We start from the raw sequence: 14578 nt of genomic DNA on the forward strand, positions 1-14578 counted from the left end.
AAGAGATGGAGGGCATTTTCATATATGGTTAAACATTTTTGTCCTTTGGGCATTAGGCTTCTCGAGTGAATACATCTTCACAGGTTGTATTCACTGCCTTTTGTATCTGTAAAGCCTTCTGGGTTATACATCGGAGCTGATACTCAGCCTTATACTGAGTCAGACTATTGGTCCATCTAGTCTAGTAATATTGACATTGACCGGCAGCAACTCTCCAGGATTTCAGGCAGGAGATTTTGCAGCCTTACCACTGAGCCATGGCCCCTACTTGTACCAATTGCAACAATGGCTGACCCAAAATCTCTTATGTATGTACATTTATTTATTTATTTATTTATTTATTTAAAACATTTATATCCCACCTTATATCAATAAGATCTCAAGGTGGTGTACAGATAAAAAGCATACAATATAAAAACAGTAAATATACACAGCTAAAAGCAAATATAGCTGTATATAGCAGCCTTATGGACATGGATGTTCAATATTGTATTTATATTGTATTGTTGTTCCCTGCCTCAATCCAAAGAAATAAAATTATTATTATTATTATTATTATTATTATTATTATTATTATTATTATTATCATTATTGAATTAGTTGGCATGTAAACCTCCCCTATTCTCAAAGGCTTAAAGTCATTAACAACTATATCCCCCTCCATTTTATTCTGTGAGCTGAATTTAGGAACAGAGGACAGCTAAAGCACCAGTTAAACATGCCACCTTTTTCTGGGTACTGGGGGGGGGGGATACGTTGCATCCTCTCAGCTGGGGTACCATATAATGCTGACCGTGTCCCAATAAAAGCTCAAGTGATATTGTGGTAAGGAGCCCCTGCAGATACTAGGTTCTCTATTCCTGCAATACAAAACTTGCACAAGAATTTGCTAATGTCCCAATAAAAGCTCACACAATTGTTAGATGGCAAGAGTTATGGTCTTTCCATACAATTGTTTGAGCAACGAATGGTCTCTCTCTCTCTCTCTCTCTCATTTATTTCTCCTTGGTTGCACTTCTGTTATGACGTCATCTCGTTTTCTGACAAATTGAAGCCCAGTGTTTTGTACCTAGGAAATCAAGTGTTCCCCCCCAGAATTGCATGTTTTCTTGTTTGTGCTTGTAATGTGGGAGATTGTTGCACAAAGCCACTGGGCATTTATTTATTTTATTCCTTGTGACGTTGTCAGTGACAAGTAACACATTGCCCTTCCTGGTGCCAGCAGGATTTCATGAATATCCTTTTCCTTATTGCTGTGCCTTAATTTGATCAGGATCTGAAACCCTGGTTTAGATTTACTCCAGGGCTTTCTTGTCTGACTTGCATTCAGGACTGGGATATCATTGCTACTGGAGAATAAACAACTGATTGAAATGCACAGGGCATCTAAACAACTGTTGCAGTTTTTTAACAAATAAATCCAGTCCTGGAACTTTGGGATTCTTATCACCCTCTTTCCCCTCCCCCCCCTCTCTCTCTCTCTGTGTGCAGGTTATGATACTTCCCTGACAGACTCTCTTTCCCTGTTTGCACACAGGCAGGATAAATAATTTCCATTTTACAATGAATAGAATTTTCAGAATGTATAGTGGTAGATTAGAATGTCGAAAAAGGCACTCACCTTAAATTTAAAGCTGCTGTTGTGGCTCTATAATGAATGTTACCCACAAAAACAGATTGGATCCTAAAGTGCCATAAAACTCTGCATCAGTGGTACTTTTAAGCCTGTGCAAACATGCATAGGATCAGACTTGACAAGGTGCTCTGGGCTTAATCCTCTGTTACACACCGTTCTTTAGATGGTTGTCCTGATCCGGGGCGTGGGCGGTGGGATACTGGTGGAGCAAGCTGGGGGTGAGGCACGAGTCTCGGGTGGCAGAGTCCAACAGAGGGCCAGAAGCAGGAGGCAGATCCAGGAACCAGGCACAAGGTCAGACACAGGTTCAGAGTCCAAGCAGGGCCAGAAGCAGAAGAGAAGTCCCATCAACAAGCAGGCAAGATCCAGGCAGGGATCAAGGCAAGAGGCAGAGTCCAGGAGGAACAGATTCCAAAGAAGGGCCAAAGGCAAAAGTTGATGGTCAAAGGCAAAGCAAGGTTCAGGCACGTACCAGGTAGCAAAGGGGCCAGAGGCATGGTCAAGCAAGAGGTCCAGCAAGGCGAGGCAAGATCCTAGGTAGCAGTCAGGAACCAGTTGCAGCTAGCACGAGAGACCATGTTGCTGTGGCAGAGGCTGAAGGTGAAATGCAGCTCTTACATAGACCTTTCCTGGCAGCTGCCAGCTGTTCCTTATGAGTCCACCTGGGAGTGCCTGCTGGTCTGGACCTGAACCCTGCAAGGTTTTACCAGCCAGGATTCGCATCCTGCGAAGCCCTGTGGCTGGTTCTATGGCAAGCTGCTGCCAGATGGTGCTGCAGGACAAGACAGATCCTGACAATGGTAATGGTGGAGGCTGGTGGCTCAGATGTCTGTTGAGCATTGAATCTGCTTCAGATTTCAGTCTGAACAAGTTGGAACTCTAAAGGAACTATCCAAGGTGCTAAAGGTGCACCTCCTTGCAAAGCTCCATGGATAGGACCCTTAGAATTCTGACTGGTTGTGACTGAAACCCGGGGCAGATTCACCACCCCACTGACATCAGACCAACCTGCCTCCACTGGATGCTACATTGTATCTTTTCACTTACTTTACTAATGCATTAAGCCAACTCTGCTCATTCTGTTGAGTGGGGCCCTGGGCTACTTCTAGATGAGGATTTATTGTGCAATCACCATAGTTCATCCACTCACTTTTTACAGGGTAACATGACATTGTCATCCATTTATCATACTTCTGTGTTTTCTTGGTGCTATTTCCACCACCCACCCACCCCGGTGAAAGTGTAATACTTTGGGCAACGACAGGAAATTAATGCAATCTCCATGTTATAGATGCCTTTTACGCTTCTCTTCCAATTTTTAAAGAGGTGTGGTTTAGATGTGGGCAGTGACCTATTGTGCAGTTGAACCTATCATAGCTCAGCAGATACTCAATCTACCCTTTGTGGTGAGTGGTTTTTTGTTTTTTTTTATCACCCATGTATTGCTTTGGTCAATCTTTTAAGGGTATGTGTATGTATTAACTGTCCTCCTTCTTTCACTAACTTCTTGAAATTTTCAGGTTATGTAAAATCAACATTTCTTTCTGGAACATATAAATTTCAGGAAGATTGGTGAAACAGTTTCGATTTTATGAATGTTAGAATGACCAACCCCCCAATTACCCCTTTATAATGATAGAATACCTTTTTTTCTGTTTCAACCTTATTATAGCTGTCACGACTGCAGCAGCTATAATTTTGCATTCGCACATACATACTTTTTGTGTGTAATTGTGAAATACTATTTAAATGAGAGACCTTTATAGCTCTATACTCCTATAATGCCATTGGGCGATATATAATATTTAAAATGTTGGGTGGGCAGAGGGAAATCTTTAAATTCACCACCATTTTAGCAAGGTGGTTAATGGAGTGACTGGAAAGACCTTTTTCTCATGTGGTGTAGTGGCTAAAGTGTTGGACTGGGAGTCAGGAGATCCGGGTTCTGGTCTCCACTCAGCCATGGAAACCCACTGGGTGACTTTGGGCCAGTCAAAGACTCTCAGCCCAACCCACCTCACAGGGTTGTTGTTGTGAGGATAAAATGGAGAGGACAAGAATAATGTACACTGCCCTGGGTTCCTTGTAGGAAAAAAGGTGGGATATAAATGCAATAAATTTTTTTTAAAAAAATTAACATTATGGTGGTAATGAGCAATGGCCCTATAATGTATTATAGCATTATATTGGTATAGTGCTATACTCCTAAATGCAACAAAAATGAGAAAAAAAATTAAAAACCCTTTCCGGTCACTGCTATTAACCACCTTGCTAAAATAGTGGTTAATACTGTACTGAGAAGAAAAGAAAAGAGAAAAATCCTGCTCAGCAGACTTGTCCATCAATACACCCAGAGTAGCTTCTTTGGATCCTGCCCAGAAAGTGCATGCTTGAATCTGTCCTTACCATTAGATATTAAATAGATCAGCTATTCTCTTGGTTAAGGTTGAAGGGAAAGGAACAGCACCGTCTCTTCCCTTTAACACCCAGTTAATCATGTTTTCTGAAACAGTGGTTGATTTCCCCCTCCCTCGTGGTCTAATCCCTGCAAGGATGTTAGAAACATAACCAGCAAAAATGCCCACCAAGCTGTTGTTCTTAAGTCAGGCATTGCTTTAAAACCCTACATGCAAAATGTGAAATGTCTTTTAGGAAAATAGCTGAGGCAGAGAGAAAAATAAGAAAAATGAGTGTAAAATTATTCCATCTACTAGGGCCTCTAATGGCCCTCAGTAAGTTATCTCAAATGCTGTAAAGGAACCGATTCCGTAAACAGACAACATATCTTCGGTTGCCCTTAAAGCTTTGCACCATCTGATTCATTTGCCCCATTCAGCTGGCTGAAAGGTAATCTCATAGCATTCGAAATACATGCATGACTTTATAAAGCCTGCCTAACATAAATACTCTTCTGCACCAAGTGCATGCATTAGGGACTATAATATTTACAGCCTGAAGCTGGAATAAAAGCATTTTCTTGTTTTCATCCATCTTGCATGGAGATCTTCATTACTACCTATTGCTGGACATTGTTAACTGTCATCGCCCATGCATCAAAATTGCCGTGCTTTATTCTAATGGCACACTGTGGTCTGGATTTAATTCGTCTCTGCTTCCTAGTCTTTTAGGCGAGTGTCAATTCAACTTTGATTCTTATGGATTTACATACTGTAGACATGGTAGAAGATATTCTGCACAAGCTTCCTTTTGGGGCCCCCGCCCCCTTTGCATTGTTTATCCTTAAATGCATATTATCCCCTGGATGATAACGAAAAATTCCTTTGTGTAAAAGTCTGTCTTGTCCTCTCAGACTGGACCGTTTCCCAAGTGTAGGTGACTGGCATTTTCTTCATTAAACCGGAGTACATTCTTCCTTCTCAGCCACTCAAAAAGGGAACCGTGTGAGTGCTATAATTGCTAGCGCATTTTGGAGGATGAAAGAAAGCTTTTAAATATCCAAAAATGTATAATGTTTACCCACGGAGAATATAATTATGTAGTAAATTAGCTAATGTCCACCCTGTGCCTTTTAAAGTACATCTTACATTTCTTCTCCCTCTCCCCAGCACTTATATAAGTTATAGAGACTACAGCTTATTTATTAAGAGTCTTCAACTGTGTATAAAACTAGAGCAGCCACAAGTAATGGTATTTGCTGAAGGATTCTTTATCATGTGAATTTACCTTTAGTCATCTATTATTTATTTCAGCTCTTTTATATGCCATTATAATAAATATTATGACAGAGAAAGCTTTTATGCTTCAACTTATTGTAGTTCTCTTCACTTCCTTGCAATCCTTCAGGAAAATGTAACCACACTTTACCTATATTTAATGTAAATCATTAGAATGAAAAATCCCCTATTGAAAAAAAAAGTCTCCTTCTTCAGCATCGAGACGTAAATGCACAATCATGTTTACTGCCAGCCCACTGTACCATGCCGTGTTCATTTTTAAACAGTTTTTAAGCTGTAAAGTGAGTACATTGCATATAGTGAAATTGGTAGCTTTCTGAGTGTTTTCACTTTCTGCTCAAACTTCTGGCTTGATAAGCAGTTTTCTAGGTGTGAGTGCAAAAATATTGCCAATTATATTCTGAGCGATTTTAATAGATTTGCTCTACATAACATGGGGGATTTTCTTGAATTAAATAATAGTGTTGTCTGGTGCGGTTTCTCTCTTTGCATTTTCTTTTTCTGAGGTGGGGGTGGAAGAGAGGGGATAAAGCTAATTCTGGATATCATCAATCGTATGTTCAAGAAACAAAGAAATATACCACCTTCCCTTATTACCTGATTGCCCTTCAACCCCCAAAATAAGCTTTCCCATGAACTGTGTCAAGGCATTTCATTGTGATTAAGAATAAGGGGAGACATGATAGCACTCTTCAAATACTTGAAAGGTTGTCACGCAGAGGAGGGCCAGGATCTCTTCTCGATCCTCCCAGAGTGCAGGACATGGACTAATGGGCTCAAGTGACAGGAAGCCCAATTCCGGCTGGACATCAGGAAAAACTTCCTGACTGTTAGAGCAGGATGACAATGGAACCAGTTACCTAGGGAAGTTGTCGGCTCTCCCACACTAGAGGCAGCTGGACAACCATCTGTCAGGGATGCTTTAGGGTGGATTCCTGCATTGAGCAGGGGGTTAGACTCGATGGCTTTGTAGGCCCCTTCCAACTCTGTGATTCTATGATTCTATGATAAATGCTTAATGAAGGAGACACATAGTAGCTTTAAAATGTGATGTGTTGAGTGCAGTGGGCCCTAGTCCAGAAAGCTTATGCCATAACAAATTTGTTAATCTTTGAGGTACTTCAAGACTGACTCTTTGTTGTTCATATGGCAACTGACTGATGTGGATGCCTTTCTTAAAGTTAAAATATACTTGACTTTTTGACTTCTCAGAGCCTAGGGTGTAGCACAAGCAGCCCCTTGTGTGTTCAGGAAATGGCTGCAAAGTGGAAATGGCGTGGGGGATGGCCTTGAAGAAAACTGAGTTTTTAATGTCTTATTTCATCTTTAGCACTTATTGAGTCTTAATGTCTTGCCGGCTAAGCAATGGAAGGGCCAAGGGGGCACCATGATGGGGCTGTGCTTAGGGCATCTGACGGCCCTGCTACGTACCCATCTTGGAGTTTCCTCCATTTGACTACTCAAAGGATGCGGCCGATGCAGTGGGTTTCTTTACAATGTCCTAATTTGACATTAATCCATGAGAGATTTGTTCTGAGACAGTACCCTGATGTAGGCATAGGGCATTTCTGCATTAAGAACCCCCCTGCACCCTTACCAGGTCTTGGATCGTTTTGTGTTCACAGTGGCAAGGACCCTGTGATTTAAAAGGAAATGGTATTGCAGCCTTATTCTTTTCATTGAAACAGTCCAATCTAGTGGTGGAATAAATCACGTCATAAATTAGATACTGAATTATCTCTGTGTTTTTACAACACGGGATTACCAGAGGAAACCGCAGAGATGTCCTGGTTGTTGACAATGTCATGTTATCAACTCGCAAACTTCCGTGAGTGGCCAGTCACGAACATGCTCATTTAGAGAAGTCCATATGACAAATCTTGATAAAATAGTTAAGAGCAGAGACACCACACTGACAACAAAGGTCCGCATAATTAAAGCAATGGTATTCCCCATAATAACCTATGGTTGCGAATGCTGGACCATAAGGAAAGCTGAGCGAAGGAAGATAGATGCTTTTGAACTGTGGTGTTGGAGGAAAATTCTGAGACTGCCTTGGACTGCAAGAAGATCAAACCGGTCCATACCAGGAAATAAAGCCAGACTGCTCACTTGAGGGAATGGTATTAAAGGCAAAACTGAAGCACTTTGGCCACATAATGAGAAGAAAGGATACCCTGGAGAAGAGGCTGATGCTAGGGGAAGTGGAAGGCAAAAGGAAGAGGGGCTGACCAAGGCCAAGAGGGATGGATGATACTCTGGAGGTGACAGACTTGACCTTGGGGGAGCTAGGGGTGGCAACGGCCAACAGAAAGCTCTGGTGTGGGCTGGTCTATGAAATCACGAAGAGTCAGAAGCGACTGAACGAATAAACAACAACAACAACAAATAACCTAAACTAGGTTTTGTGATACGCGCATGAGCAGCAAGAGGGTCCCAAGCTTATGTATTTCTCCCTCATTTCTGTTCTGGCATGATCACAACAAGATGAGAGGCATCCAATTCCACTTTCAAACTAACCAGAGTTCTGCATTACTAGGGAGAAACTCTGGTTAGCTTAAATGATGGTTTGAGAATGAAGTGGGATCATAATGTCGGGTTTGATTTGCTTCTGGCTTTTTGGGGAAAAAACATAACCAGAGTTCCCCAAAGTTCAAACGTAACAAAGAACTTAAGTTTGCTCTGAAATGTGGAAATTGATGCTTCTGAACTACTTTTTATGGCCACACCAGAGGAGAAGGCGCACCGGGGCGCACATGAGCCCCATGTTTGCTGCTGCTTAATCATGGTTCAATGTTGTGTCTGAAAAGGGCCTCTAAGTCCATCAACTAGGAGCAAATGAAATTATGGCTGATATGATTTTTTCCATAAATCACTCAAAATCCACTGTGCTGTTGGTTTCTCTTTAAATTTAATTGAATATTTAAATGGTGATAGGAATATACTATCACTTTCCCTCCAGAGGTAAACAAAACACACATACACACACACACATTATATATACTCTTCTTTTTATTAATAACTATTTTATTATTGTTATGCACCTGGGGACTTTATATGGAAAGGCATGGTATAAATTTAACAAACCTCTCCTCCTCCTCCTCCTCCTCCTCCTCCTCTAAGCTAATGTTACCAGGTACCCATAGAAATGTCTCCAGGGGGAAGCCCCATTAAAGTAAAACATTTTAGCACATCTTGCGCAGGAGAAGTTACGCATACATTTTGTCCATAATCCCCCACAATGAGCTGTGGTGTCTCTTCTATTCAGAAAGCTGTCAAAATAAATAAATAAATAAATAAATATTTCATACTATGAGGTTTAATTCAGTACTGAGAATCTATGAAATAAAATAGTAAGAAATATCAGCATAATAAAAATTATGACACGTTACACCAGAATTTGCAGCATGACATTAGCACTCAGCTCCACTTTTAGCTTACTTTTGCTGTTATGCTCCCTCTGTCTTCTTGGTTTGCAGTGCCAGTGTATATACAAAACAAAACAAAACAGAATAGGGGTTTGTTTTTGTTTTTTGGTAGATGTATATATTCCATTACGTACAAACTTGTTTGTACATAGAGAAGCTTAGAGTACAGGTAACGTGGGACTGCTGGAGAAGAGTTATATGACATGTGGTTGTTGCTGATACCACATCTCTAAGGCTCATGCAAAGCCTTCTGTCTTACTGCTTCTGTAAGTTATGAAAAAATGGCAAGGCATGTTAGTTGTTGCTATATACACACATTTACACACACACACACACACACACACTTAAATGTCTTCTACAGTCATGATTATTTGACCTCGCAAGAGCAAGGCCAATATTGGGGGAACTGAGGATGACAACAGATGCAATGTTTTAAGAGCAATGGAGGCCATTTGATAGCACCTCCATTGCCTTATAAATGAGCATATGTTTTCCTCTGCTAAGGTGAAATTTAAAATACTGTCTCTGCAGCTTTTTGGATCGTTCTGGCTTGAATTAGGAGAATTCAGTTGCAGTGGGTGCCCAAGTGCCCACAATTTCACCGAAACACCGTTACCCTTGCTATCTGCGGAACATCTTTGTAAATATTATCTAAACATGTTTTTAGATGAATGAATGCATGCTTGTTCCGCTTCTGCTGTTTAAAGGCAGAGAGCTTGCCTGGTGTACGTGGGAAGGACTGACACAGCGCTGGTGTATGTATCCAAAATACAAGATGCAAAGCAAGGCTTACATCCATGGGAGACGAATCCACTTTGGCTGCTCTTAAAATCATGTATTATCTTCACCCTAATTATGAGAAAGCGGCTCACCAAAATTTCCATAATGAGCCTGTGACAGTTTTCTTCGTTCATAAATATATGCAGCATGGGTATGCCGTACAATACAGGTCACATGAGCCTACAATTTAAAGCCCATGAATTCAGACAGAGCTTGGCTATGTCATTACTTTTTTAAAAAAACAACAACTCAGGGCTGTTACACATTTCACAACTCTTATAGCCTTTTGTCAATGGCAAAATGAAGTTGCTTTAAAACAACAACGGGGAGGGGGGGGAAACTACTTTGCTTTCATACATATGGAGAAGCTTGTAAAGATGAAATATGTTTAACAATGGGTCACGGTAAAAAGCCAGACTGTGAGAATTTAACTAAATTTTAATGGCTTTTAGGTCCACTGTGATTGTGTATGTGTGCCTGCCTTTATAATTTATATATGTCCAGGGCTCATGTTTCTGTGGCATAATTTGTCTAGTATCAGAGAAATAATAATAATAATAATAATAATAATAATAATAATAATAATAATAATAATTAATGACTTTATAAAGGTTTCTCCTTGAGCTGCTCAAGAAATGCTTCTTCCGGGTCTTACTGTTCTCAATAACCTTTGGTCTGACAAGTCTAAAAGGGTGCAGAAGTACAAATGAGTATAACTGTGAGAAATAAAGGAATATTGATTATCTTGGTACTGGAGGATGCATTGTTATTAGATGGGGTTTTTCAGTTCACGGGCTGAACTGAAACCCATATTCATAACTTGAAGTTGTCATTTATATATCACAATTGTCCATTCATCATTTTTTAAAAATATTTTTATTCTACCCACGAGCACAGCTTACTTGTTCCAGTGGATCTCTCCTTGTAAAGGGATAGTGGAGGTATTGTTTCTCCCACCCCCTTCATATATGTGAAATTGCCGATGCTTCCTCTTCTTCCCGGAGACAGTAGCAACAACCAGCAACCTGACACCAAGAGCAAAGGCATTACCTGAGTAATAGTGTGTGGACTTGAATCACTGTTCCCAAGAGCATAGTAACTAACAGCTTGTGGTTTAGTCTGTTGAACTACTTGATGTTTTTTGACCCCTTGCTGTCCTTGTGTTTGTAGCGCGCTTTTTTATTTTTCCCTTGGAGATGAGAACAGAGTATTATAGCTTTAAAATGAGAGAGAGAGAGAGAGAGAGAGAGAGAGAAAGAGAGAGAGAGAGAGAGAAGATCGCCTCTGTTACAGAGGAACATTGGCAGAGAGGACGGCCCCATTGGTGGTCAGAGATTTTTTTTGTCCCACATTTTTGTTTTAGATGAGATTCTGACTGTTGATGATAATCAGCTCTCTGTGTCTAGAGTTTCACCAACAGGAATAAGGATCAGAATTGTGCCTGCTGCCATTTTAGCCATGCCCTACTTCATGTGTTCAAGGTGACATCTTCAGTGGGCCTCATAAGAATATAAGAACAGACATCCTGAATCAGATCAAGGGTCCATCTAATCCAGCACTCTGTTCACCCAGTGGCCAACCATCTGTTGACCAGGGACCAACAAAGCAGGACCTGGTGCAACAGCACCCTCCTGGTCATGTTCTCTGGCAACTGTTGTACTGCCTCTGATACTGGAGGTAGCATAGAGCCATCAAGACTAGTAGCCATTGATAGCCTTCTCCTTCAGGAATTTGTGTAAGCCATCTTTAAAGCCATCTAAATTGGTGGCCATCACTTGTGGTGATGAATTCCATGGTTTAACTATGTGCTGTGTGAAGAAGTCCTTCCTTTTATCTATCCTGAATCTCACACCAATCAGCTACATGGGATGACCCCATTGGGTTCTGGTATCATGAGAAAGGGAGAAAAATGCCTTCCTACCCACATTGTCCACACCATGCATAATTTTTTATGTTTCTATCATGTTTCCCCTTAGCTATTCCAGTCCCTTGATCATTTTTGCTATCCTTTTCTGCAGCCTCGTGTGCAGGCGTCCCTGTGCTTATTCTCATGAAACAATCATCCAAACCTCATGCCCCTGATATGTGGTGTATTACAACCCCATCATCCCTAGCCAGCATGGGCACCAGGTTGGGGAAGGCTTTTGGAGAGTACCAATATGGCCCCATCTCATGGATTCATTATATCACCTTACATTGCAAATTCAATTAGGGCTTCTTAAATATGTGTAATGGTTTTGATATTTTGTTTAAATTTGCTTGAGCTGTGCAGCTTGAGAGTTCATGAAAAACTCAAAGTAATAGGAAATGTAGCTAAAACAACTCAGTTTTATTTATTGTGCAGTCAGTCAGAAAAAAAGAAGACTGATACTCTTTAAGTCACATAGCACAGAGCTGCCAAACTTTAATGGCGCCTCAGCTGTATATGTCACACTAGCCCTGCATTGTAGTCTCACGAATCAAGTTGTTTGGAGAGGAGTTGCTCTGGTTGTCCGTCCTGGGCATCAAAAGCTTCTGAGAACAATTCTTACATGGTTAGCTGTGCGGCCCCAGGTTCGCTGGGTGGAGATTCTATTTCCAGGTTTTAGTTACAGCCAGCCATGAGTCTAAAGGAGCTATCCAAGGTGCTGGAACCATTTTGGGGATAGGGCTCAGCACATTGGATAGCTCCATGTGACTTCTGGCTGGTTGTAACTAAAACCCGAACTGCAATCTCTGCTCCACCGAAACTAGAGCTAACAGTCTCCCTTAGCAGTGCCACAGGTTTCAAACACAGCATATATAAGCCTATATACACAAGTTGCTTAGGGACATGGGCAGTAGGGTGCAATTGCACCCATGTCCTTTTTGTGGACTTCTGGTCAACAGGTTTTTGGCCACTGTGTGAAGAGGTTGTTGGTCTAGATGGACCATCGACTCTTCTTAAGTTCTTATTTGGTGCTGTATTCTGTGCTCCCCTATATTAAACAAGGGATTTTAAACATGTGTTTGGTGTAATATGATAGTGTGAACTGAATTTGTTGCTGTTATTCACCCTTTTCCCTTCATTTTATCTCATTTCAGCACAAAGCCAAGGTAGAAGCAATGATCGTCGACCTTGCATCTCTTCAGAGCGTACGGAAGTTTGCTGAAGCATTCAAATCCAAAAATCTGTAAGTATTGAGGGAGAGGATTAAATAATAGGATATTTAATTGTTGCTCTTGATGTTAGCTGAGCACAGTTGTCTGGGAAACAGCAATATCTATATGCAGCCGTATATAGGTGACGCTTTCAGCGTCACTTAGGGGTTGCTATAGGTTATATGTAATATGTGTAACAGAGCTCCAAAGTCAGTATTTTAAAAGAAAAGCAAGAATAGGGATTTTTCAGTGGAGATGGAGCACCATTTCTCCACCCCACGTAAATAGTCCTGTATTAATTTTTTTAATGTGTTTAGTATAGAAAAGCTCTTTTTGTGTGTGTGTGGTGTTCATAAGTCCTAGTGGTGACTGGCCTATAGGAAAAGAAGAAGCTGCCTTATAAAATGTCAGCAGTCCACTGGTTCATCTGACTTAGAAATAGCACAGTGCCTGTCTCGAAGCCGTACGATCTGCATTAGGACAGACCAGATAGGGCTGGATGTCAGAGGTCAAAAAGTAATGCAGTGAGATCGAGTACGGGATGAATCACCTGGGAGCAGAGAGGCAGACAGGACAAGCTCAGTGCAGTTCATGAATGATTTCCAAGAGAAGCGTGTGTTTTTGCTGGACCATTTGGGTGGTTTTGGGGGGAAATTGCCTGGACCAGTGTGTGGTAAAAGGGGACTTATCAGACAGCTTATCTGTAAACATCTTGACCACTAATAAGGAACTGCTCAAAAAATAGTAACATGTCACAGTCCATTTGACTTGAACAGCACAACTGTTAACTGGCATGAGAAATGCAGCCCCAATGATTTATTCAATGCTGGACAAGGTAATTAACATGGAGGACACCAGCGTTCAGATGATGCAGCCAGTTGCTTTGGGTCCGTATCTTCATGAGTGGGGGAAATTGCTGAATTTCAGGCAGCTGCAAAGAGGTGAAGATTTAAATTGCTTTGAAGGGGTTATAATGAGCTCAGTCAGACAGTTCCCTAAGTACTAAATATGCTGCATTGATCAACCAGCTGATTTATACGACTATGAATGTGCAACTTGAAGAATGACGAACTGCTCCCTTGGCTGAACAAGAACTTAATGTAGGCATATTTTTTTAAAAAACAAACAAACAAATGATTCAGCAAAGTGAGAGACCCGTAGAACATGTATAAATAATGAGTGAGAATTTTTTTACTCTGGAAAAAAAATAGGACAAATTGGAGCTGTCCTTTGAATAAGGGCAGCAAGCAAAATGCCCCACTCCAACAATCAAGTTTCTTTGAAGCAGGGAGCTCAAATATAGTGATCAGACAACATTTAAAAGATTCTTCAGTTAATATATTTGTGCTTATGTTGATTATTATTCTAGAATGTAAGAGTCACGTTGGATCAGACCAAGGGTCCAGCTAGTCCAGAGGACATGGCTTCTGCAGCTTTAACAGTTGTGATGAAGAGGAAATTTCACCAGGTGCTGCATGCATACAAATGACATTTGCTGAAATTCCCTTTTCAACACAACTGTTAAAGATACAGGAACTCTGTCATCCTTTCTGTGTGGTCACCCTATTATAGCCTTCATGTTCTGCTTGTTGCCCTCCCCAAAGCATTTGGTTTGATACAGGATACCGTACTAGATGGACCTTTAATCTGATTCTGCAGGGCATTTATTCACTTGGTCATGTTCTTAAACAAGGTGTTTACAGTCCTGTTCCATTAAGGTTTTCCCTCCTCTAGCAGGAGAAAAACAAAACAAGACCCTCCTCATAACCTTTCTACTTGTCTTTTGAAACTTCATGACTATGGACGCCATCGGGCCTGAAAAGGGCATTGGATCTTTAAAGCCTGGATGGGCAACCTGCAGCCCTAGAGCTGTATGTGGCCCTTAACCTGTTTTCATGCTCTCTGCATGTGAGCAGCTG

At 41.1% G+C, this 14578-nt stretch overlaps 1 protein-coding gene across 1 annotated transcript in view; it reads left to right on the forward strand.

Moving 5' to 3' along the window:
* WWOX (WW domain containing oxidoreductase) overlaps positions 1 to 14578 on the forward strand; it is a 743733-nt gene that overhangs the window by 148025 nt on the left and 581130 nt on the right. The window contains exon 6 of the mRNA XM_063141391.1: positions 12603 to 12691. Coding sequence (XP_062997461.1) covers positions 12603 to 12691 — 89 coding nt within the window. The remainder of the gene's footprint in view (positions 1 to 12602; positions 12692 to 14578) is intronic.

Source organism: Elgaria multicarinata, chromosome 14 (assembly GCF_023053635.1).
Source record: "Elgaria multicarinata webbii isolate HBS135686 ecotype San Diego chromosome 14, rElgMul1.1.pri, whole genome shotgun sequence".
In the NCBI taxonomy this organism is placed as follows: Eukaryota; Metazoa; Chordata; class Lepidosauria; order Squamata; family Anguidae; genus Elgaria; species Elgaria multicarinata.